Genomic DNA, 20,970 nt, shown 5'->3' on the forward strand with positions numbered 1-20,970 from the left:
GGAGCCTGGAGGTCAAAGAAGAGGTTGGAAGGAAGTAAGATAGATGGAGAAGTCCCAGGAGCCAGCCGGACCTTTAAAGTCTTTACAAGGAGTAAAAGGCAACAGGAAGCCATTACAGACTTTTAAGGCAGGCAGGGGCTGCTGGCCTTGTTTTCTCTTTTGTCTGGGGAGGAGCCACACTGCTTAAGGACTGTTGACCCTGCAAGAGCGCCAGGAGCCACCTTAAGCGGGCTCCACCTTAAGCAGGTTCCACCTTAAAGCAGGCTCCACCCATGTAACCGATGGGCCAGGCTGGAGGCTGCCCCTCCTTCCTCTTCCAGGACTTTCACCCTAGCTGCTGTTTGGTTTTGGCTATGTTCCTCAGGGCTGCATCCTGGAGGTTATCTCCCTGGAGGGGTTACTGCTCCAGGGGGTCACAGGTATATATGGGCATATGGACGGGGTCCAGAGAGAGGGGAACCTGGTCTGAAGTCATCCAGGCTGTGTGACGCCACCATGTAACCTGACCAGCGCCTCCCTTCCCTCCTGCCACAGGGCTGCTGTGGCCCCCTGCTATCTTTCCCTGACCCTTGCAGTGTTTCTTCCCTCCAGGGTGGACTCAGCCAGGGGTTTGTGGAGGCTCTGAAGGCAGTTGTAGGGAGCTCCCATGTGTCCACTGCTCCTGCTGTCCGAGAGCAACACGGACACGATGAGTCAATGCACAGGTATCAGAAACCCCTACTGGGACTGAGGGTCCTGGGCTGTCCTTGTCTCTAGCCATCTGTTTTGGGGTGCTCTGGCATTCTCCATACATAGGCGTGTTCTCTGCTCCTCATCTGCTGAAGTCTCAGGCCCTGGGGTACCTGCAGGTTCCTGGAAATGAGCAGGGCCAGGGGGTGCCACAGCTTTTTGAACCTCTGCCTGCTTCTAGGTGCCAACCTCCTGATGTTGTGGTGTGGCCTCAGAATGTGGACCAGGTTAGCCAACTGGCAGCCCTGTGCTACAATCAACATGTCCCCATCATCCCGTTTGGTACGGGTACTGGCCTTGAAGGAGGAGTCTGTGCTGTGCAGGTATAGTGGGGTGCCTTGGGTCTGGTCCCACTACACTTGGCACATTTGTGACTGTCTCCACCTGCCATTCCAGAGCTCTGGTATGGCTGCTGGGGCCTCTACCATGGTGTGGAGTCCTGAGGGCTGTTCCTGGCCTAGAGACCTAGGTCAGCTAGCCTTCTTGGTACCCCTGCCACCAGGGTGGCGTGTGCATCAACCTGACCCATATGGACCGGATCATAGCATTGAATACAGAAGACTTCTCTGTGGTGGTGGAGCCTGGTGTCACCCGTAAAGCTCTCAATACCCACCTGCGTGACAGTGGCCTTTGGTTTCCTGTGGGTAAGGCTGGGACTACTTTCCAGGGGGTCCTAAGGGCTCATGGGCAGTGCTGGGCTGTTTTAGGGACATCAGAAAACCCCGATTTCTTCACCAGAGGAAAGGGCCTCCCCAGTTGCCCTCTCCAGCACTTTTCCCTCCAGACCCTGGTGCAGATGCCTCTCTGTGTGGCATGGCGGCCACCGGGGCCTCAGGTACCAATGCTGTGCGCTATGGAACCATGCGAGACAACGTGATCAATCTGGAGGTGGTACTGCCTGATGGGAGGCTTCTTCATACTGCAGGCCAGGGCCGCCATTACAGGTGAGCACTGCCTGTCCTTCCTTGGTCCAGGGCCTCCTGGGTGGGTGGGTGACACTTAGGAGGGCACTGGAGGGTGGGGGGGGCAGTTGATGGTGCAGGGATTTGTCCTCCCTGTATAAGGTCTGTCTGGATTGTGAAGCCACAAACACTGATGGCAATTGGGGCTGTAGGAGGCCAGCCCAGGCCTGGCTTCCAGCTTTAGGCTCCTGGACAGAAATCATTCATCATGGCCTTGGCACTCATCTACTTTATATGCCCCTGGGTCCAGGAAGAGTGCTGCTGGCTACAACCTCACAGGACTGTTTGTGGGCTCTGAGGGGACTCTGGGCATCATTACATCTGCCACCCTGCGCCTGCACCCTGCACCCGAGGCCACAGTGGCTGCCACCTGTGCATTCCCCAGTGTCCAGGCTGCTGTAGACAGCACTGTTCAGATCCTTCAGGCTGCAGTACCTGTGGCCCGTATTGGTGAGCCAGGGACTGGGGTAGTTGGGGTGGGCTCCTCAGAAAAAGCCCCCTTGGAAGGCCAGGCCTCACCTGGTCAGTGCTCTCCCTGGTCCAGAGTTCCTGGATGACATCATGATGGATGCCTGCAACAAGTACAGCAACCTAAACTGTCCAGTGGCACCTACACTTTTCTTGGAGTTCCACGGCTCAAAGGAGGCATTGGCAGAACAGCTGCAGCAGACAGGTGTGCTGGAGAGGGTGGGGCAGTGGGGCCTGGGCTGTTCCAGTATAGTGCTAAGGGTCAGCCTTTCTCCTTCCACCACAGAGGCAATTACTCAAGATAATGGAGGCTCACACTTCTCCTGGGCCAAGGAGGCCGAGGAGCGTAGCCAGCTTTGGGCAGCGCGACACAATGCTTGGTATGCAGCCTTGGCCCTGTCTCCTGGAAGCAAGGTGAGCCGGGCTGGGGTAGAGGTGGGATCTGCAGCTCAACTGATAAATCCCTAACCTATTACTTACATAGAGAAGTCTGAAGCCTACCAGAGGGCTGGGCCTGGCTGAGTGAGCATGAGGACCCGGGGCTAAAGACCACATCCATGCTGTCTTCAAGGAGAACAGCATCATCTGCCAGAAACCCAGTGTTTCTATAAGTCAGCCATTAGCCCCAGGTACAGGGTTGAGCCCTCAGAAGTTGTTTTTTTTTTTTTTTTTTTTTGTTTTTTTTTGGAACAGAGAGGCTGATGAGAAAACCGGGGGACACATAGCTAGTGTCAAACCCAGTGGCATGGCTCCCGACCCGGGATTCTGCACACTGGACTCTGCCCTCCTTTATAAGCTGTTAAGGTGGCTGTTCTGGCTACTTTTCCGTTGTGATAAAACAGCAACTATGTAGACCAGGCTGGCCTTGAACTCACAGAGATCCACCTGCCTCTGCCTCCCAAGTGCTGGGACTAAAGGCATGTACCACCACACCCGGCTAAGCCCACAGGAGTTGTAAACAAGGCAAGAAGAAACAGAGGTGGCCCAACCCAGAACAGGCTGAGCTCTGAGCACAAGCTCAGGAGTGTGGGGTGCCAGGAACCTGCATGTGGTCCAGGTTTGAGATTCAGTGAACACACTCTAGTTGACTAGAGAAGGGCAGGTGTTTCCTTCCATGTCAAAAGCTGAAGCTAGTTTCCCTGGTCTTCAACCAGACTGGTCTTTAACCTGAGCCACAGTGATCCCTTATCTTCAGGCAGGCAGTGAGTGATGGGGCAAGTCTCACCAGCCTGCCTTCTGACTCAGGCCTATTCCACGGATGTGTGTGTACCCATCTCACGGCTGCCCAAGATCCTGGTAGATGCCAAGGAGGAACTTAAGGCCTTGAAACTCACAGGTTCTGTTCTAGTTACTCACCGTTGGGAAAGGGTGGGGAGACCTTTCACCTGACTAATGCCTGGGCCAAGGACAGGGAGGCTGGAGGTGACCACTCTGTCCTCTGGCCCCCCAGGAGCCATTGTTGGGCATGTGGGTGATGGCAACTTTCACTGCATCCTGCTGGTTAATCCAGATGATGTTGAAGAACAGAAGAGGGTCAAGGCCTTTGCAGAAAATCTGGGCAGGTAGGGGTGGAGCCAGAGAGGGGGTGGGGATGGAGGAGGGTGGAGGGAGTGGGAGAAGAGGTGGCTGAAGACTCCTAATGCTTTCTAGACGTGCGCTGGCACTTGACGGGACATGCACTGGGGAACATGGCATTGGGCTCGGAAAGCGACAGCTGCTGGAAGAGGAAGTGGGTGCTGTGGGCATGGAGACTATGCGGCAGCTCAAAGTCACGCTGGATCCCCGAGGCCTCATGAACCCAGGCAAAGTGCTATGAGGAACTTCGTTCACAATCCCCAGAATGCAGAACCCCTGTTCTGGAAGTTTCCTTCATGCCTCTGACTTTGCAAAGGACAAAATGAATGGCTGATGATCTCTCTGCCTGCTGGCTAGCCCTCAATACCTGGGGCTCAAGGTGAAGCAGCTGGCCTCATACCCACCTTTGCTGTCCTGAGGAGCCTTCAGTTTAGTAGAAAACCCAGGGCGTTTCCCAGTGAAGCCTTTTCGTCTCTGCTCATTCTGTCTTGGCTGGCAGAGATGGTATGGGTCTACTCCAAGACTAAGATCAGCTCCCTCTATTGAGCTCCCCCCCGCCGGGGGCCCGGCACCTTCATATTTCATCCTATACTGCTCTCCTGGAATGGGAAGGCCTTGCTGCCTACCTCTCCTAAATGAATGTGAACCCCATTTACAGCCCTGTGGAGAGCAGAAGGGGGCATATTCAGTGTCTTTTCTCCTCTGTTCCAGGTCTCTGATTTTTGGGCAGTAAGCAATTTGTTTTGGGCCTGTCTTCTGAGACTAGAAGCCCATGAAGGGAGTTGGTGTTCAGGCTTTGGAAGAAAGCCTGTATCAACTGCTCTACTTCTGGGTACCTGAGGCAGCTGACTTGCCTGTGGCAGAGGCCACTTATGATAGCCTTCCCATCAGGCCTGGACTGGGCCTTGGAACACCCTGCACACCCTCTTTAAAACACTGCTACTGGCCATAAGAAACCTAGGTGAGATGATCCTCCGAGTACCACACCTCCCCATGGTGTGATGCATGATACCACCAGTTTTTGCCCTTAAAGTCAATGCCTGTCAGTCTTGAGATCCCTTGGCCAGAGCACCTCTTTAGATACTTGGCAGTTGTTCCCCAGAAGTCCACAAGAGGGCGCCTGACACCATAAATCTTAAATCACAGCACCAGCTTAGGGCAGACTGGACCAGTGTCTGTAGCTCCCAGCTGTGGGCCACCCACCTTCCAGCGTTAGCTGTTCAGCCCCTAACCCCGCCCCCCCGTGGGTCTCGGTAGACTGTAGTGCCACCTTCCCTACTCTTAGATCGAACCAGGGCAGGAGGGGGCAACAGCAGTCTTCTGCTCACTTCATGCCGTCAGAAGCCTCCTCGATCCCCTAACCATCCCCTAACCACCCTTCCCACCAGGCTCTGGACAGAGGAAGTCACTCTGCCACTTTATCAATCCAACTTAGTTCTTGGGACCCGTTCTCTGTGATGTTTGTCTCAGTTCCCTGGTTGGGAGCGGAGGCTACACCAGGGGCAGTTTGTGGTTTAAGTGGCAGGTCTCATCAAGTCTACTTCCAAACCACTTCAAGACACAGAAATCTCTAGCCTTTCCCTTTTCCACACAGACTGCTGGCTCCTCCCTCAAGCCCAAAGTGGAGTAGTGCTGGACGGGCAGCGCTCTTAGATAAGCCCTCTATTGATTGGTAACTAGTAGGCACACAACAGCCATTTCCCCACAATTTCTTTTATTAAAGAAAAATTCAAACATACAGAAAAATTGAAAGACAAGTAACACCACTGAAATATCAGTCACTGAAGATTCAACAATGGACATTTTGCCTTATTTGCTGTATTGGGGGGACATTTGGAATTATACAATTCTTGAAATCATTCACCTATATAAATTCAGCATCTATCTCCTAAGAACATTTTCCTATGAGCTTCAATACTATTAAATGGCTATTAGATGCGTGGTTTTCTCAAAAGGGGTGTCCAGGAGAGAAGGAAGAACCCATCTCTTGGCTCCTCCATATTCTCTCCCCTCTCAGAAAGGCAGAGCAGAAATGGGATTTTGGAGAGCTGTCTGGGTGGCAGTGACAAACAGTGCCACCTTGGAAGGCCAGACAAGCCCAATCCCACCCTCACACCAGGTGCTGGCAATCTGGGTCTGAATTCAGAGGACGTGACAGCCAGAGCAAAGGGCTTTGGTGTGTCAGGTGGGGGTGGAAGTCACTGGGGGTAGAGATGAGCACCAGCCTAGAGAGCCTGGAATAGCACCAGGCGTGAGGCCCAGTCCTGCCCCATCCAACACAACCACTGGGCTCAGCTATGGCACAGCCAAAACAGGCTCATGCTGCCAAGGTGGGCACACAGAACCTCCATCTCCAGGCCCAGGGGTCAGGCAAGGAGATCTCCTTCAGGGCTGGGCCCTGCCCTGCCAGCTCTGCTGGTAGAATTAAATATAGAACAGGGAGACACAGTTGCCAGGCAGAAGCTGGAGGTGCTGGGAATAGAACAGTGCCCTTTGCAATAGCAAAGCTACAAAGAAGTCTGCTGCGCATGTGCCAGGCCTGCAGGGCAGATCCTTTGACCCTCACAGTAAACTCTGAGCTGCATGATTTGTGTCCCCACGTTACATGCAAGGAATCTGAAATTCAGATAACGAATTACTTCAACATCACTCTGCCAAGAAGTGCAGTGTGAAAATGCAGAGCCCAGGGTCTAGCCACTAACTCAACAGTGCTCATAGTAGGTCCTGAGGTCTCTGACTCAGGCTCAAAAAGTTTTCTGAGCTTGCCTGTCTTGGCTCACACGTGTCCACTGGCTTCCAACAAATGTCCTTGCACAAAGATGCTTCAGGAAGCATCTGAGGGAAAGTGACCTCAGAGCAAAGGTCCTGGAGGCAGCACAGTTCAGACAAGGGCCTGGAGGGATGGAGCTCTCGGGCAACAATACAAGGGGCAAGCCTAGAAACAGTCAGGGCAGAGGTGTGCAGCCCTCTCCCTTCAGAACTTTCCTTGGCAGACTCTGCAGAAGGCTCTGGAATGCAGCTCCTGGAGCCTGGCCGGGAGACAGGGTGGGCATGCACTGCTACCCCCTGCCCTGAGCTTCCTGCCCAGCCTGAAGTTTGCCAACTTTTATGAGGCTAATGGCTCATTCTGGTTCAAGGACTGTGAGTTGGCTCAGCCCCAAACCAGGGCTTCTTTCTGGGCCTCAGTGAAGCATGCCCATGAGTCAGCACTGAACTGTGGACAAGCAACAGGCAAGCAGAACACGGGACAGAGAACACGGGTTGTGAGGGGGGTTGGGCTGGCACCTGGAGGTGCCCACATCCTTGCAGCCTCTGACAGCTGCAAGATCTTTGCCTCTGAAGACCTTTCCAAAAGCTCCATCACAAGCACAGTCGGCAGAGTGACAATCACTCTGTGATGCAGGACACACCTGAATCACCACTTCCAAGTCTCCACCCAGGTGCAGCTGTCTGAGACCCACTACATACACCTTGCAGGCACCGCACAGGTGCTGAGAGAATGCTGGGGGGTTGGGGGTGGGGCAGAGGGAAATGGACCTTTGCCCCCTTTTCTTGATTGTGTAACAATACTTTATTAAAATAAAACCACACAGTGCATCTTTTATTAGACATTATTTTAATACCATATCAAAACACCTTGACCGATGAAGAAAGTTTTTCTCCCAAGCTTTGAACATTTTTTTTAAACACTTTGTAAGGTTTTTTTTTTTTTTTCCGTAATTTACTATATAAATACAGAAACCTATTTTCCATGGGCTGATGTCACCTGTGGACATCGATGACTACAATGTTGCCAGTGTACCTGAAAACAGGGTAGCAGTACATATTCTTTTAGTAAGTCTGTTTAAGTTTTCTCAGGAAAAAGAAAATCCACAAGGGCTTAAGAAAAATGTTCAGGCATTTTTGCAGTACACTTGTGATTGTTAAATCCTCTGCACTGACCAGAACCAGGAGAAAGGAAGGGGGACATGGGAGTGGGGTGTGTCCTCCACCGGCTCTTCTTTTTTGGCAATGAAATCAAGATATCAGGGTCCTAAGGGGAGAAAAGTGCAAAACCAAGCCAGAAAAATGGAAAAACAACAAAAAGAAACAAGAAAACAAAAAACAAACTCCCAAGGTAGAAAGGTTGTGACAGAGAGCCAACTGGGGTGTTGGGCAAAGATGGGACCGTGTGTCCGCTGGCTGGCAGAGCGCTAGCGGTGAGGGCATGGCTATGCTTGGTTCTGTCACTGAGTGGGTTATAGCTGGGCAGCGAACAGCAATCTGTAAACATCACGAGGGAAAACACCAGTCGACACTAGACTTTTTTTTTATATATAATTTTTTTGTTGTTGTAAACACTTTAAAGACAGACCCACAACGCCTTTCAAAGGTGAAAAAGAAAATGCCCTTTCCCTCCTGGGTTGAGGGTGAGGGGAAGGATAGCGGTCAGTTCACTTTGCTCTCAGACTTGCTTTCATTCAGCTGGGTGTCCTCAGGGAGAAGGGAGGACCATTTTCTGGAAGTCAGTGCAGAAGGGGTGCCCTGTTCCCTCTGGTGTCCCAAGCTCAGCTCTGTCCAGTGTCCGAGGAGCCTCCTTCCAGGAAGAGGGGCTGTCTGTCCCTGTGTGGATCGGAAGAAGTCAGTCGTGCTCCATCTGGCCGAGGGCCACTGCTGCATCTCTCGGTGGCAGCAGCGTGTGTCCTGCTGAGGGCAGGCTGGCCAGCCGGGGCATCTGGTTCAGTCCAGGCAGGCCCCCCGGAAGCCAAACATCATGCCGGCAATCTGGACCTGTGTTCCGGGGCCAGGGTCCAATCCCTCTGCCTCATTCTCACCCTTGCTTTCTCTTCTCCCCTTGCATTCAGATTTTGAGGTGAAGGTAAAAAGAGCAAATGTCCCTGATTTGTCTGACATCATCAGCTGTTCTGGGCATTTACTTGGAATAAATAAAATAAACCTAACAAAAGAAAACAAAACAAAGAAGAGAGAGAGAGAAGAAAAGAGGCCCCCAAACCTTTGGATGTGAGATGAAATGGACATGGGCGACTGGTTTTTCTAGGACTTGTCTTCTATTTGTTTGCCAGGAAAAAAAAAAAGGGAACACCAGCCCAGACCTCAAAAGGCACAGCTGGTGGGGGGCAGGAGAGGGTGGTCAGCAGTAAAGCAAGGTGTCCTGGGGAAGAAATGGAGGCCAGACCCAATGTTTATGCACCCAGGGACACAAATGCAAGTGGGAAAGGGAGTTATGGTGCTGGCCTGCTGATATGGTGACCCTGAGCTGTGGGATGGAGGGGCTAAGTGTGGCCTACAGGTGGAAAGATTGCAGATCAACACTTTGCACTGGACAGTGGACAGTCCCTCGAGCTATTTATTTAGTGCATAATTCTCCTGGCTCCAGAGAGGCAGAGCCTCGGAGAGGTGAGTGCGGAAGAGACAGCTGTTGCAACGCCAGCACCTGCCTGGGGCTCATCTTCTTCCGCCCATGAACTCTGCAGATGTTTCTCGGCTTTCTTCGGGAAAAGGACATCTGGAATGTGCCATCCTTCCACAGCTAATTCTACCTTTCAGAGTATGTTCTTTATTACCATGAACATGTTACTGTGCCTCTCTCAGGCTTCCCCGGGAAAATCCCTACCACTTCTAAGTAACTGCTCTCACCAAGGAGACCTTCCTGTCTTACCCTCTGTTCCTGCTTTTTCCTTAGAGGGGTGTATCAGGCAGCCCAGTCCCTCTCCCCCAGGTCCCAGCAACTTGACCCTAAGCTTAGAGCCCAGACCCCCCCAAAGCACAGACTCACCTTTGAGAGGAGTTGACAAGCAAGCCCAGCAGGGTCAGTCAGCAGGGTGTTCTGGACAAGATCTGTTCACTTCAAACCACGAGTCTATGCAGCTAGGGTGGGACAGCAAGGGGAACAGGTCAGCTATTGACCATGCTGCTCCTGCCAAGGGGGTCTTTTAAGGAGTCAGACTCCAGGAAAGGACTTTCTAAATCTCCCTTGAAAGAACCCCAAGGAAAAGCAATCATGCCCCCTTTAATAAAGCAGGAGAAGGTAGGCTATTAACAATGATCCTGGCTTGGCAGGAGCAGTAGGTACAGGCTTGGGTGGATGTGGCCCTGCAGGAAGGGCAAGACTGGCCTGGAGAAGCCCCAAAGCCCAAGTGCAAGAGTCCAAGGTGGCGACAGCTAATGCTGAGAAGGTGAGAGCAGGTGGACCCTGCAGGGCAACTGGTCAACTGTCTCCATAGCCCGAGGGGCAGGGAGTGAGACCAGACAAAAGAAGCTGTCCTAGCTCCCTTGAGCGGGGAAGAGCACCCCCGCCCCCAGGAGCCCCAAGCCCACCTGGATTGGCTACAAAGGTGGGGAGGGGAGCTGGATCCTTGGGGACATTGCTAGGTAAGTGTGCCTGGAAGGGGGTATCAATAAAGTTCTGGTCTCCAATGTTTGCAGAGGACTCTCCGCATCCAAGAAGGATTGCCCCAAGACACTGTCCAGATTTGTAAATCTGTATCTGGGCATTGAAAGACAGGAACCAAACATAATTTGCTTAGCTCTCCCCTGAGGCAAGGGGTTTCCTTCCCTGGCTCTGGTTAGTGCCCTGGGATGCTGCAGGGATCTGTGCTGGAACCCAGACCAGTAGTCACAGTTCTTCCCAAAGACCAATCATCAGGCACAGCTGTCACCCTGAAAACCAGTGGTACTGGATTGGGCTTAGAAAAGCCCCTGTGCCAAGAAACAGTGCTGGTCTGGAGAAGCAGAGAGCTCAGGTGGTGGCCATGGGAGCACAGGGTGTCTCCTGTCCTGGGCAAGGAGGTGTCTTCTTTCTAGTTAAGGATCCTGGTGGAGGCAGAGGACGAATCTTGGCCTTGGCTAATTATAGCAGTTCTTGGAACCTACATGTCATTTTTCCTGCCTCCTGGCCCTTGAGGGAGGGAGGCACTGCACAAGGCAGCAAGGGCACCCTCTACCCATGACACTGCTTTTACTATGCAGAGTAGGGTTCAGGGAGAAGGAGAGTCAGGCTCTAGGTGGGAGCCCACATACATCTAACCTGTCAGGTTTTATGGTCTGCCCACTGGCTCTTGCCAGTCTGAATTGTCAAAGCAGAGCTGAACCTTGAGCAATTCATCTCTGCTCTTCCCTTGGAATGTTTAAGTCTTCTGGTCAGCACAGTGGCTGCATGACTCCCGTCACAACACACGGAATACAGGTCATCACATGTCTAAAGAGGACTTAATGACTGGTGAAGAGGATCTAGCCCTTGGGATGTGGGATGTGGCCGAGTTGTTCCTGCTTGGCCCTTGTACCTTTTGTGATAGATGCACAGGCAGGGCAGCCTGGCTATCGTGTCCCCCTGAAGCAGCTCCTCCAGGCAGATCACACACTCACCCGCATCTTTAGTCAGCACGTCATCTGCAACAAGAGACAGAGAGAGCAAGACCGTTATTCACCAGTGGGTGGGTGGCACAGAGCAAGCAGAGGTCTAGGAACTATTTGCATGACCTAAATCACCATGTTTTGTGGGGGTTGAGGGACACAGCAACTGGAGAGCTATGCAAATAAAATAAAGCCAGTAGAATACTTCCTAGGCAGCCTTTTGATGTAGGCACCCAGGTATGAGGGGTATGGGGAAAAGTGCTTACTCAAGGTAGGGGCTACTGAAGGAAGGCTTTGGAGGTCATAGTGAGAGGAGCAGAAAGGCAGAGGCTGGGGTGGGAGGGAAGAGATTCCTGGTAAAGGAAACAGGGTCACACACCGGAAATGGCAGGAAGTCCACTAAGACAAGTGTAAGGAGACTTATGGTGACACAGAGAGAGGTGAGACCAAGTCCCCAAGTACAGATTTATGCCATGCTGTGGAACCTCAGTGTCCTCTACTTAGCCAAGAGTCACACTAGAGGTGGAATTGACAAATATGGGAAACCCATTCTCCCCACTCTAGACACAGATATAGAGCATGCAGCAACAGTGCATGTGCTAATAAGGGCTTGGTAATGGCATGCATGTGTCAGTAAGAATCTTCATGGGCAAAGGCAAGGGAGGTCAAGGAGTGGTGAGTTCAGGTGTCTACTAGGTGTGCTTTTACAGGGACACACTAATGGAGTACTCTAGAAGTCTGCTTCAGTCTCCACGTGGGGTTCAAAAGAAACACGGCAACAGGTGCAGACAGTGTTCAGAGACTATCCAGGGAGGATGTGTAGACTAAAGTTCAGTAACGCAGGACACAGACCCTGGTAATGTGACATGAGATCACAAGGAGGTTCCCCAAACCAGAGTGGAAACACCAAGCGATCAGCAAATGGCTATTGAGAGGAGAGCTTGATCACTTCCCACCACTCAAAGACTACAAACCCAGCCACAGATACACTCTGAGATTCTGCGTGTACATTTTCTTCTGAGCCTTATGATCTTCCAAGGTAGGAGAGGCCCACTTTGTGAATGAGAATATGGAAGTCTAGAGAAGTGAAATGTCTTGCTCTTGTCTGGGGGCTTGGACACGGCGGTATCAGGATTGGAAGCCTCTCTTCAGGTGACCTCTCCCATTGGTGTTTATGTCCTGATTATTTTGGTAGAAAGAGAAACATCAAAGGCCCATAAAATCTAGGTTATTCATGGGCTAGAAGGGTCTGGTGACTCAAAAGTCCTCTATCAGGAATTCTGAAGAAAGGGAATAAAATAGGTAACACTTGATACTGGAGTCTGTCCGTAGGGCTTGTGAGAGAAGTCATTTTGTCTTCCCGGTCACCAGGACAACTTGGGGTGACCATTTCTCTGTTAACATTTAGCTAACTCAAAGGTCCAACAGAAAGGGCACATGAACTCAGGAGATGAGAAACAGTCTAGACTGTCAACCTCATACTACAAATTGTAGGTACTGTTTCAACTTTGGTATATATTTGATACTTTCCATGGAAAAATGAAGGATAAAACTCAATAGAGATGGGAAGAAAACAAGCTTAGTTTAAGAGAGGGTAGAGTAGTCCTGTAGACGTCCTTGGCCATTTCTGCCCCATCTCTGGGGCATCTCACTCCTGACATGGGCTATCAGGTTACAGCCCTTCATACCCTTCATGTTTCCCTCTGGATTCCAAAGCAGCTTCCCTTTAGACTTCCCCTACTGATGGGTAACTGGGCAGTGAACCCAAGGGACAAGTCAGGGTCTCCTGGGTCCCAAACAACCTCCCCCACAGACTGTACTCATTTTCCATCTGCACCCACTCTAGAAGAGTCCACATGGCCCCCAGTGGTGACCAATGTGAGGGCAGGGAGTCAGACATGAAAATTTGACTTGGGGGCTTTCTTCTTCAACAGAACTGACCCAATTCTCTCTTCACAATGCACATCACTAGGGGAACGGGGAAGGGCAGGGGAACAAGGGTGAGGCAATCATATCCTCGGTAGAAGGATCCTACTCTTGAACACTTGTTAGTTTAGAACTGACAGACCCAGACTTGAACACTTGGTTAAATGCAGACTATACCTGGCCCCTTCACAAAGCATATTATGTGCCTTACCAGCTAGCCTAGGTCTGCAGCATTGGTGGAAAGAAGTGAAGTGTGCAGCTGTCTGCCAGGCTGGCATGTAGCAGGGAGTACATTTCACTGGGGTTGAGACTATGAAAGGCCACCTAGAGGTTCCCACCTAGAGTCTGGGTGGCAAGATGGCTCAGTAGGTAAGGGCATGTACTGCCAAGCCTGAAGATCTGAATTTGATCCCCGGGACCCACATGATGGAAGGAGAGAAACAATATCCTCTGACACACACACACACACACACACACACACACACACACACACACACACAAATAAATGTAATAAAACAAAGAGGCATGGAATCTGACCGTGTGGGGAATCCACATCTAGCCCAGACCTCAGGGAGCACAGAGGTCTGTTTAGAATGTCCTGTCCCAATCACCAGGACTCAGAATCAGCAGCTCCCATTTGCCCCTGGGATTGGAGGGGGCATTAGAAATGGTTGAAGCGGAAGCTTGGCTATGAACCATTCCTGTGAGATATCCATACTCCTCTGACAGGAGCCTTTTGGTCCACTGCCAGAGGGAAGTCATGACAGAGACTTTGTAATAAAGCCAAGGACCCTGGACCCAGCATACACTGAGGGTACACTGCAGATGAACTCGGGTGACCCTTGATGTGCCCAGGACCCTGGGGGAGGGGCTCAACAAAGCTGGATACTGCAAAGACAAAAACAAAGTAGTCTTTGCTTTGAGGTTCTGCCATTTCCTTGCTGCCTCTTTAGCCACTCCCAACTTCCTGATGTCATGAGCAAAAGCCAACCAAAGTCACTGCCTATGAGGGCATGTAGCCTGGCTGGGGCTAGTGCTAGAAGGCACCAGTGCTTCTGACCAGACAAAGGGAACCAACCCAGAATGGCCCAAACAGGTGTGATGCCTGTGATGGCGGGGGTGGAGGAATGCCCTCTGTTCTCTAAGATCAGGGACAACACTGCTGACAGCTGCTGTTGTCAAAGAAAAGAAGTCAAGGAGAGAATGAGGAAACAGGCCCTTACTTTTCTGGGCCAGCTATGGGCCAAGAAAATCACAGAAATCTCAGAGAATTGTACAGATCAGGGGAGGGGGATGTCCATGCAGTTGGTACGTGGCCATGAATCTCAAGTCAAAGTTCCTTTGGGCCTGGACTCCGTCTGCTTTCTTTAAAGGACCAGGCCATGTAGGTACCTCCGCTATGGCTTGAAAACACTATCCATCTCACAGAGAGCTTAAATTTTCCATTTTCGTGAAGTGTACAGGCCCCCAGGGACTTACAGTGGACAGGCCCAACTGAGGGGAAGCACTGCTGCCTTCTGACAATGCTGGGGTCTGGCTGCCCTGTACAGCATCTGGCAACACACTAACCAAGAGACCACAGAACTGCCATGGGGTGTGGAAGGAAATAGCCAAGATCCATTTTTAATGACCAGCTGGAGGGAAGACTGATATGCATCTGAGTCAGCAGCTAAGAGCAGACACATACATTCACACCCCGAGGCTGGTGTCAATGGGAAGGAAGGTAGGAGCCAGAGGCTGCTGGCCTAGTGTGTTGGAGGGATAGGAAAAAGCAAGGACACCAGTTTCAGGTATTGCTGGTTCTATTCTTGGGAAAACTGGGGTACGCTATTCTTCAGACAGAGGGGAGCTCTTAAATACAGAGTGTTTCCTATGAGCAGCACTCTGTCCCAATACCCCTGGACTGTGAGGTAGAATCCAATGTTTTGACAGGTAGGGCTGCTTCACATTCATGGAGGCTCTCCCCAGCTCCCCTACGCTGTGCCCTCTTCTGGAACTTCTGGTTCTGTTTCCCCACTGGCACAAAGTCCCTCTGGGCCTCCCTCCCACTCCTGTGTACATGGAGGGGGTTAATTTGGTCAGGCTGGTTAACAGCAGCTGAGTTGAGTGGCCACCTCCCTCCTGACCTTCTCTAGTGGAAGGAACATTAGGACAGACATCTCCACAGCTGCCAGAACTCCTCTCCAGCATCCAACAATAGCTCTGGGCCGACTCAACAACCAGGACCTGGCTTCCCTAGCCTGAGAAGGGCAGAGCACTGCCATTCCAGCCATGAAGTCTCAGAGACAGAAGGCATGGAATGGTGCACATATTTGACCAGGATGCTGGCTCCAAGTAGCCAAGTGACAGGCAACTTTCTGTAGTTACGGAAGCCAGGATCCCACTTCTTAAAGAAAGCTTAGGTAGGCTAGGGTGATGACTCAGTTGGTAAAGTGCTTGCCATGCAAGCACGAGGACCTGAGTTTGGACACCCAGTCCCCATGTAAAAAGACAGCATGGGAGCACATGTCTATAATCCTGCACTGAAAAGGCAGAGAGGCAGATCCCTGGAGCTAACTAGCCAGCCAGCCTGGTGAAGTCAATGGTCTCCAGGTTCAATGAGACCTTATCTCAAAAAGTAAGAAGGGTGATCAAGGAAGACACCTGATATTGACCTCTGGCCTCCATACACACCCATATGCACACACACTACAAACACAACATCCCCCAAACACCCTCAAAAATTATTTAAAAAGGAATTGAGCTAGTGAGATGGTTTAGAGGGTAAAAGTACTTGCTGTCAAACTCAACGACCTCAGTTTGATCACTGGAATCTACATGGTGGAAGGAGAGAACTGACTCTTGCAAGTGGTCCTCTGACTTTTATTCGCATGTATTCTCTTGAAAGGAAAGGAAAAAGGAAAGGAGGAGGAGGAAGAGGAGGAAGAGGAGGAGGAGGAGGAGAAAGAGGAGGAGGAGGAGGAGGAAGAGGAGGAGGAGGAGAAAGAGGAGGAGGAGGAAGAAAAGGAGGAGAAGGAGGAGGAGGAGGTGGAGGAGGAGGAGGAAGAGAGAGGAAGGGAGGAGAAGGGGGGGAGAAGAGAAAGGGGAAAGGGGAAGGAAAAGGAAAGGACCTGCTCCACCAGAACCTTCCAGCACTAAGGAATCCTGGCAGGTCTTGAAGTAGCCATCCTGAGCTTTCAGTGAAGCCCATGGTAACACAATTCTCTCTGCCAAGGCAAAAATCACACCGCCATCTCACAGGCTTGTTCTGTATTCTGCTCACTGAACAATTTCATGGCCTGGGCTTTGGGGAAGAGCAAGACAGAGGTACCGAAGCCAATGGCATTTACGCAGGAGACCCCTCACCTCCTCGCTCTCTTCTGGGCAGCTCCCCCACCTCCTAGGAGTCCTAGGTCCAGGGTTGTCACAGGAAGGCTCAGGAGATAAGAGGGCTAATGGCTGGTGCTTTGGGACCTGTACCCTTCCCTGCTCCTCCAGCAGGGGCTCTGCTGGCCAAAGGCCTCCCTAGGCACTTGCCCTAGGAGTACCAGGTGTTGGTTCTTCCCTTTTCTCTTAGCACTGGTTGGACCAGTAAAACTAGCCTTGCTTTTCCTAAATTAAAAAAAAAAAAAATCTGGCAGACAACTACTGGAGGCCTTCCAACCCTCCACTCAGGCCAACCCTCTGAATAAGAAAAATACTACTTTCTATCTGCCTCATTTAGGAGGTTTCTACTTTTTTCTGTGGTGGTTAACTAAATTTCATCTTACATAACCATTATAAATTTTCTAAAAATTTCCCTAATTGGTGCCAGCAACTGCAGTGTGTGTGTGTGTGTGTGTGTGTGTGTGTGTGTGTGTCTGTCTGTCTGTCTGTCTCCCTCCCTCCAGGACAGTGACCAGGGAGTACCAGTGTTCTTTAAGTCCCACTTCGGGAAATGAAACTCAAGGCTTCACACATGCTAGGCATGTGCTCTACTCCTGGGCTTCATTTCTGGCCCTCTAGTGAGTCTTCATGAGAAAACAGCACTCCATCACTGAAGAAAGCCTCATCCTGCCCCTTTCCAGAAAGATTCCAACAGCTCACAGCTGGCAGTCACATTTATTCCTCACTTTTTTTTTTTTTTTCAGTCTTTTTGAGACAGGGTTTCCCTGTAGCCCCAGCAGGCCTGGAACTCACTATGCAGACCAGGCTGGCCTTGAACTGACAGAGATCCACCTGCCTCTGTCTCCTGAGTGCTGGGATTTAAAGGCGTGCACCACCAGGCCCACCACTTTTTTTCTATTAAGGTAGACAAGGTAAGGTAAAGCATGTGAGACCGGGGCAATGAGAAACCGTGGGAAGAGCATGTTATTGGCAAAACCAAAGTAGGCCCAGAGCCCCTACACTGGAAGCTTTGGCTAAGGACCCAAGGGCTCATGCTTTGAATTAGAAACAGGCCCTGAAGACTCCACTCTACACAAACCTATGCATCAAACACTGCTCTCTTACCTCTTAGTGTCTTCGGAAAAAACAAAGACTGGATATGAGCAGGTCATGCTACCATAGCCTTTCTGTATTAGCCATGTGCACAGAGGGGACAGACCTGGATTCCAAAGTCCTTTCATCACCTAGGACCATCTCCATTTACATGGCTGGAGGTGGCCGGCCTCCCCGTCTCTGGTGTTAAGTGACTGGCTCTTACAATCTAGACTTGAACTTTAATTAAAGTCTGTAGCTCATACACACCCAGAGGTGTCCTCTTAACATAGAGGATGAAGGAAAAACAAGGAGCAGAAGAACTACAGTGGCTCTGCCTCAGGTGACCAACCCTGCCCTTCTTCTGGGGGACCTCCCAGGTGGGGAAGAAACAAGCATCAGGCACTCAAGTGATGATACCGAGTAAGACTTGTGGGTGCCACGATCAGTTCTCTGCGGGAGAAGCAGGTGACCCTCACCTTCCCCGTTTCCCATATCAGCATGTGCCGTGGCTCCTGACTGGCGGTAGTCCTTGGGAGCACTTGGCTCACCACGGTTGCTCTTACAAAATTCTCCCCAATGACTCTAAAAGTCAGGTTCTCTCAGGCCATGCCCCCTCTGAAGGTTCTTTGTGTTCTTATGACAGCAAAGGCAGTGTCTACAGACAGCTCTCCCAGCAACTCCCAGGACAAAACAGTCTTCATAAGGTCTCAACACATGTGGGACAGAAGTGAATACATCATTTGAGGCTATGGCTGGAGAGGGCCATGAGACACAGGGAAAACCCCTCTCCTTCCGTGGTCCCAGGCAGAGATGGAAAACAGGAACAAAGCTGAGCTTGAGCATGGGCAGGCCAGGCACATGTGACAACAGACCCAGGGGTGTGGTAACAGTCCGTCCCTGGGGACCAAGGAAAGGCTGCTTGCTGAAGAGGAAAGGGGCTCACTGGGGGCAAAGGTAAGACCGTAACCCTGTCTGATAGCTGGTCCTGATGTGGTACATTTATATACATGTAGGTAAAAACTCAAACACATAAAATAAATTTTAAAAATTAAAAAAAAATTTTTAAAAAATTTTGGCTTCAGCTGGGTGTGGTGGCACACGCCTTTAATCCCAGCACTTGGGAGGCAGAGGCAGGTAGATCTCTTCGAGTTCAAGGCCAGTCTGGTCTACATAGCAAGTTGCAGGCTAGCTGGGCCTACAGGGAAGCCCTGTCTCAAAAACAACCCCCCCCCAAAAAAAATTGGCTTCAATATTTTCACATTATAGATGTTCAACTGGTAATTACTTACACAAATGTTTCAAAATCTAAAACATTTCTGGTCCTGGGGCTGGAGAGTTAGCTCAGCGGTTATGAGCACTGACTGCTCTTGCAGAGGACCCGGGTTCAATTCCCAGCACCCACATGGCGGCTATGAACTGTCCTTAACTCCTGTTCCAGGGGAATCTGAAACCCTCTTCTGACCTCCGTGGCATTGCATGACACGGGTGCACTCACATGCATGTAGCCAATACACTCATACACACAAAATGAAAATAATAAGTAAGAAAAAAAAAAACCATTTGTGGTCATAAGAATTTCAGATAAGGTCTATTCAACCTGTGGTAGGATGTGTTTTTGAGAATCAAGCAGGTTAGATTCATTACATATATTTTCCAGGATCACCTGGGAATTATTAGCCCTCCCGAGGCTAATGCTGTGTCACAGTGTGTCCCCAGACAAGGCTCACCATCAGCAAACAGTCAAGGGATAAACAGTCCCCAGGCTCTCAGAAAGGCCACAACTCTTTTCCTAGGCCATGCTCTGATTTTAATCTGATGCTATGGGGATTGGAGGGCATCCCTTCAGATCCATTGCTTATCCTTGTAGAGAATACAATTCCCTGGCACACATAGTTTGGACGCCAGACTAAACCCAGGAATGGAAAGCCTGGGCAGCAAAGGCTGGGCAGCATCAAGTCAGTCATGCTATAGAGGCTTTGCTTCTTCAATGGTAGGTATAACTTCCTAGGCACTAGCCATGAGCCAAGCTCTGTGGTAAAAGGTTTTGGGTGCAGACTGCTATCCCCATTTTATGGACCAGAAAACTGAGGCTCTACTAAGTTGAGCAACTTCTTCAAGATTATAGTCAGTGGGTGATAAAGATTGGACCTCTGATCAGCTGGACTCCAAATCCTTAACAGACATCATGTTAAGGTGATGTGGGTATCACAGAACCCCCAGACTCCAAGATCCTACCCCTCCTGGATTCACTGCTCAATTTTGAGGCAGCCTCTAAGGTTGAAAACTGGGGTGGAGAAAGGATACGAGCGACACTAATCCCGAAACTCATCTGTGTACTGCCCTTACTCCTTCCAGCACAGTCATACGGCTTAATCAGGAGTTCATCTGAGCTGCAAAGTGGAGAAAGGGTGACCAGCTCTCAGTACCTGGGAGAACCATGGTTCTCCTTCCCCATGGAGAGATGTTATTCCCTCTGGGTCCCTCTGATGGCTCTTAGAGTGAGTCCAGTTGTACTGCGGCTTTTACCATGGTTAGGCGCAAGAACAGGAGAACGAATAGCCAGGTCTCCTAACCAAAGACCATGGAATGAAGGGAAGAAGGCAGAGGACTCCCTGAGAAGCTGAGAGCCTTTCCACCACTATGGACCCGACCCTGAGCCAGCCTTCCTTGGCCCACTCCTCTGCCACCTTAACTTATGATCAGGGCTCTCTGAAACAGCAGGCTCCTCACCACCGCAAAGACATTCCTCAAGAAAGCTGCACAGAGCGTTTCTTCACCGGAGGCTCCCAGAACTGGTCAACTCCCCTGACTGTCCCCAGGAAGCTGGTGGGACAGAACCAGCCCTTACCATTGTAGGAGAGGCGAGGTTTGCTCAAACACATTATAAAGTGCATTTCCATCTCATCAGAAGCCACAGACTTGGAGCAAATGGGGCACTTGAAACCTGAAAGAGAGGAAAAAAAGATGAAATGTCCTTCCCAAATCCAAATATCCACAGTAAGAATGGACATACTCAAGTATGACAGCTTGTGGGGGTCAATGCTATAGATAGTGACAATGTAGACAGACCCCAGACCAACTTCTTCCCCAAGTCACTGAGATTTGACCTTTCTCCACAGCCTTCAGCTCCCAGCTTTCACTGGGGCACTCTGATACATCATTTAACAGAGCTTGCTGACACCATTTAACAGGATACAGATTTTCGTTTGATGTCCTTTCAGACCCTTTTTCAGTGGGGTCTGATAGACAAGGACAGGATGGGAGCAAATCAAGGCAGCTGAATAAGCTTTAAATAACACCGAGTTTAATACCCTTCATTCTCTCCCATGGGAGGAGTCACTATCATCATCCACACCTCCATCCCTCACCCCCCCCCCAATTACCCAGCTGGTAGTACCTTCATCCTTCACCTAAGCACCCCTTACTGCCTTTATAACTAAGGCAGCTGTGTCCTTTAAGAAGTGTGTGAACAGTAGAGGGCTCTCCAGAGTGCTCCTAAATGCTACTAAGTGAAGCA

General features: G+C 50.7%; 2 protein-coding genes across 3 annotated transcripts in view; one reads left to right on the forward strand and one right to left on the reverse strand.

Annotated features, from left to right (window-relative positions):
• Positions 1-281: 281 nt before the first annotated feature.
• Positions 282-7,463, forward strand: Ldhd (lactate dehydrogenase D). Its single transcript, XM_008822965.3, has 11 exons — positions 282-419; positions 592-704; positions 911-1,052; positions 1,232-1,373; positions 1,514-1,673; positions 1,942-2,141; positions 2,236-2,364; positions 2,446-2,573; positions 3,405-3,495; positions 3,610-3,721; positions 3,810-7,463. Exons 1-11 carry the CDS (start codon positions 282-284, stop codon positions 3,973-3,975), a joined length of 1,521 nt encoding a protein of 506 aa, XP_008821187.2. The 3' UTR covers positions 3,976-7,463.
• The window catches only part of Znrf1 (zinc and ring finger 1), a 100,157-nt gene continuing 86,575 nt past the window's right edge, over positions 7,389-20,970 (reverse strand). Inside the window, exons 2-5 of one of the 2 annotated variants that reach the window (XM_008822967.2) lie at positions 20,302-20,397; positions 11,018-11,123; positions 9,511-9,602; positions 7,389-8,336 (exon numbers count right to left, since the gene is read on the reverse strand). In XM_008822967.2, coding sequence (XP_008821189.1) covers positions 9,545-9,602; positions 11,018-11,123; positions 20,302-20,397 — 260 coding nt within the window. In that variant the 3' untranslated portion in view covers positions 7,389-8,336; positions 9,511-9,544. The other variant, XM_008822968.2, reaches the window with a different exon arrangement.

Source organism: Nannospalax galili, unplaced genomic scaffold (assembly GCF_000622305.1).
Source record: "Nannospalax galili isolate Female #2095 unplaced genomic scaffold, S.galili_v1.0 scaffold568, whole genome shotgun sequence".
Lineage (NCBI taxonomy): Eukaryota > Metazoa > Chordata > Mammalia > Rodentia > Spalacidae > Nannospalax > Nannospalax galili.